At 28.9% G+C, this 4,299-nt stretch overlaps 2 protein-coding genes across 2 annotated transcripts in view; both read left to right on the plus strand.

Moving 5' to 3' along the window:
• The window catches only part of LOC108574594 (BRCA1-associated RING domain protein 1-like), a 4,919-nt gene extending 2,843 nt beyond the window's left edge, over positions 1–2,076 (plus strand). The window contains exons 3-9 of the mRNA XM_017937216.1: positions 42–198; positions 297–377; positions 455–651; positions 1,013–1,240; positions 1,324–1,433; positions 1,511–1,629; positions 1,699–2,076. Of these exons, the coding sequence (XP_017792705.1) occupies positions 42–198; positions 297–377; positions 455–651; positions 1,013–1,240; positions 1,324–1,433; positions 1,511–1,629; positions 1,699–2,076 (1,270 nt within the window). The remainder of the gene's footprint in view (positions 1–41; positions 199–296; positions 378–454; positions 652–1,012; positions 1,241–1,323; positions 1,434–1,510; positions 1,630–1,698) is intronic.
• A 1,609-nt stretch (positions 2,077–3,685) lies between these two features.
• LOC108574782 (coagulation factor XI) overlaps positions 3,686–4,299 on the plus strand; it is a 19,294-nt gene continuing 18,680 nt past the window's right edge. Inside the window, exon 1 of the mRNA XM_017937426.1 lies at positions 3,686–3,788. Within this exon, the coding sequence (XP_017792915.1) occupies positions 3,686–3,788 (103 nt within the window). The remainder of the gene's footprint in view (positions 3,789–4,299) is intronic.

Here is a 4,299-nt window from a genome sequence, read left to right on the forward strand (position 1 = left end):
ATTCCATTCCAGTTAATTTAATATTAATACAAATTTATTAGAGATTTATGGACTATTAACACAAATTCAAATACAACACAGTTGTTACCAACAACAAAAAGGAAAGGGAATGTTAATAATACAAGATACATACCTAAAAAGAATATAAATAAACAAAATGCTAAAGGAGAAACACAATTGCATATGGCATGTTTGAAGGTATATTATGTGTATTTATAATATAGTACATTTAATTAAAAATTGCAAGACAACCAATATATTAAATAAATAGAGTCAAATTATCAAATATTTTTCAGAATCAAGATGTTTATGTAAAAGCTCTGTTAGCTGCTGGAGCAAATCCAAATACAAAAGATTATCATGGTTGGACTCCTTTGGTAATTATTTTATTTAAAACTAATCTTTGTAATTATTTGCTATTATGCTATTCATATTATTAACTTTTTCATTGTAGCAAGAAGTTGTGAGCTATGGATACACTAATATATGTCAGATATTATTAGAATGTGGTGCATCACCAAATACACCAGGAGTAGAAATTAGAACACCATTACATGATGCTGCTATAAACAATAGATTATTGGAGGCAAAGATGCTGTTAAAATACTCAGCTAATAAAAATGTATATGATAATCATGGAAAAAGGCCCATGTATATATTTTTCAATATTGATTTATAATCTTACTATATTCAATCCTAATGTGTACATATGTGGGGTGACCTAGCACAAGTGTTATTAATGCATGTCTTGTTAATTAAATATTATTTATATAATAAATATTCTTAGATTGCAATATTCTTGATGTTACAAGCTGCTTTATTTAGGATTGTTAAAGATAGCAATAAAATTATTGTTTATTCACATCACTGACAGGGTACTACTGCTGGATTCCCTCTTTTTTAATTAAATAAATAAATACATCTATCTTCAGGTAGTTTGTATCAATTCTAACATTTATTTGAAATATTTCTTTTTTTCTGGTAAAGTAGTTTATAACACTTTATTTTATAGAGACTATTGCAAGCCATACACTGAGATGTGGAATATTTTAAAAGATGAAAATGAATTGAATGACATAACTGATGGAGTGAATCTGAATTGTACTTTAAATCAATCATTATTTGTGACACAACCATTTGATACATTTGTTATATATGCATTAAATTTACGAAAAGAGAATAAAAGATACTTAGATCAGATAGTTTTGAAGTATAAAATTAAAATTATGTCTGTGTTCCGGTATGTTATTTATAGTACCTTACACTATATTATAGTACAATATTTAGTTTAGATTATAAATATTGCATAATTTTGTATTTTAGATCAAGTGTGACTCATGTTATAGTAGAAGCAAATAGTAAAAATGTTATAGAATTATCATATGATGTAATGATGGCGCTTCTACGTGGATGTTGGTTACTTAATACCGAATGTAAGTACACTTGTAAATTGACAATTTGTAAAAATTCATGAAAGGTAATTTTTGTTTGATATGTTTTTTCATGGCAGGGATTCAATTAAGTATGGATGTGGGTGATATATTGAAAGGGGATTTAGAAATATTTGAAATTGATGGTGCACCAATTAAAGGTATTCCAAAGAAAGCCAGAGAAAATGCACAAAATCAGGTAAAGTTAATCGTAAAACTAGTATATAAGAAATTTTAATATTTCGGATATTCTTTGTTGTGTTTTTAGAATCCTGGTCTTTTTAATCAATGCCATTTCTATTTTACTTTGCAATCTAAGAATATTTATTATATAAACAATGTTCAATTAACAAGAGATGCGTTAATGACACTTGTGCAAGAAGGTGAGGGAAAAATTTTGAAAAGGGAACCGAAACCAGAAGATATAAACAACAAAGAACAATTTATCCCTTTTCATGTTGCCAATAATCCCTCTCATACTTTATATAAATGTACACATTATATTATATATGTACCGGGAAGAGAGGAGCCACGTATAAAATATAATATGCCTCATATAAAGACTTTACCACTTATGTGGTTAATAGAATGTATAGAAAAATTTACATTAGTTGATCCATCAGAATTAGGCTTACTTAAATTTTAATAATAAATATACGTATTATGAATATTACTTGGAGATAGAAAAATATATATTAACTGTAACATCACTAATGAATTTTTTGAAGCAACTATACTTCTTTCTTTTATTATGTAATTCAGCCTACTAAAAAGAATATCACTTTATTTTCATATTTTACTATTGATATCTAAAACATTGAAATTAGTAATATAATTTTAGAAAAACATTTATCTTCTTGCCTAAATTAAGAAAAAAGCATATATTAATGTAGTAATATCAATGTAGTACTGTGATTACTAAGGATTGACCGTTGTGCAAAGAACGATAAATTCCAAAGGGAAATATCGTACGGTATTCAGTACATTTACGGGTAAAGTACCGCTAATCGTACACATATACATGTATATGTGGTGAGAAAGAGGGAGTGAAAGAGAAAAGTTGGAGGGGCGAGAGAGAGAGAGGTAAAGAGGAAGAACAGTGTGAACGTGGAAGATAGGAAAAATCAGAAGTTCTAATGTAGTCAAGATTAGATAATAAAGAAAATGTAATCAATATGAAAATTAACGAATTAAAGAGTATCTAAATTTTAAGAAAATAAACTACTAATCGATTGTTATGAAATAAAAAAGAGTGTAACATTCACTTTTATTATGGTTTATGAATATTATAATGTATCTTATAGTAATTATACTGCATCTATTTTATAAATAAAATTTGCAATTAAATACTTCACTCTTTGTGGTTTACAAATATATAATAATTCAACATTGTTTATTAAACTATTCTAAAAATAGTATAAAGTAAATAAAAGATCCAGCACATACCACGTAATAGAGTTTAATAACAATTTAATATTAAAACCGTTGCCTACAGCTTTTAACAGGTAATCATATATATATGATTTACAATAAGTATATTAAGTGTATTTTTCGAATTATTAATTCTCAGTATGGGGTTAATTTATTAGAATTATATTAGTCAATTGCTACTAATTAATAAATTATAAAGCTTTATTGTTTATTTTTCATTAGTATTAGTTTGTATTAGTTCCCTTTTATTCATTTCATTGACTTCTTTTACTGACAAGCAACTGTAATTTATTACTTTGTCATTAATTTATTAGTATAGTTGACAAAAATGAAAACGTTAAACAGTGCTAAAAGATGCAAGTTTTCAAAAGGATCTGACGTTAATGCCAACAACCCTTCCCCCTCTTTTTGAATAATTCTCAGTGAGGTCGTCGACAATCATTCTCTCTACTTCTCCGCCTTCATTCTTTTCTCTCCTTTTTCTGACTGGCGTAAAAGAGGGGACCCGCACCCTGACCCACAAGTGGGCCCCGGTACCTCCTCAGTCAGTCAGTCAGTCAAACAAGTCTAACAGGCAATGTGGGCCCGTATAATACCGTGGCTGCCGAATTCGCGGTAAAGTAGTTTGACACGCACGTGTTCGAACCGGCTAACGACACAGTGTGTCTTGCTTTAACTGTTTTTGCGGTTACCTTTTTAAATTGAAGAAAAAGAAACGGAAAAAAAGAAAGAGAGGGAGAGAGAAAGAGAAAGAGAGAGAGAGAGAGAGAGAGCGAGGGAGAAAGAGAAAGAGAGAGAGCGAGAAGACAACGAGGGAGGTGAAGATGATACTGAGAACAGTCCCTGGGGGCATCGTCCTTTTCCTCCTACTTAGCAGATCGATCGTTGCTCAGGACGACGATTCTTTGGCTGGCAGTTTCTTGTCAGGTAAATCAACCATCTGTTCTTGTGGATACCATCGGTTCCATAATCACGTCTCTAGATTTGAAAACTCTTCAGGACTTGTTTACCGATTTAAATACTCTATGGGAATAAATATTTCGATTCTTCTCATCTTTGTATAGATTTTCCATTTTATTTTGCATATATTTTACTTATATTTTTATTTTCTATTTAAAGAAGAGACTTTTAATTTATACTCTTGTTTGGGTAAAAGGAAATTAGTGAATCACTGTAAATATAACAGAGATCTACTTGTTATTTTTATCAATATTAACAAAATGACAGGTAAAATATTTGATGATAAAAGAATAATAGCAGCAATAAATTAGCATCATAAGTTGTGATGTGTTTATTTAGTTATATTTATTTGTAATATACGAAAGTATTATAATGCTACAGTTTAATGTATGATTTTGGACCATCAAATAATAAAAAAAAACAATTGAATTTTAGAATACTTCAGCTTTTTCCTTTTTCATACAAAATACTTCATTTC

The sequence above is a fragment of the Habropoda laboriosa genome, unplaced genomic scaffold (assembly GCF_001263275.1).
Source record: "Habropoda laboriosa isolate 0110345459 unplaced genomic scaffold, ASM126327v1 scaffold11, whole genome shotgun sequence".
Classification (NCBI taxonomy): domain Eukaryota; kingdom Metazoa; phylum Arthropoda; class Insecta; order Hymenoptera; family Apidae; genus Habropoda; species Habropoda laboriosa.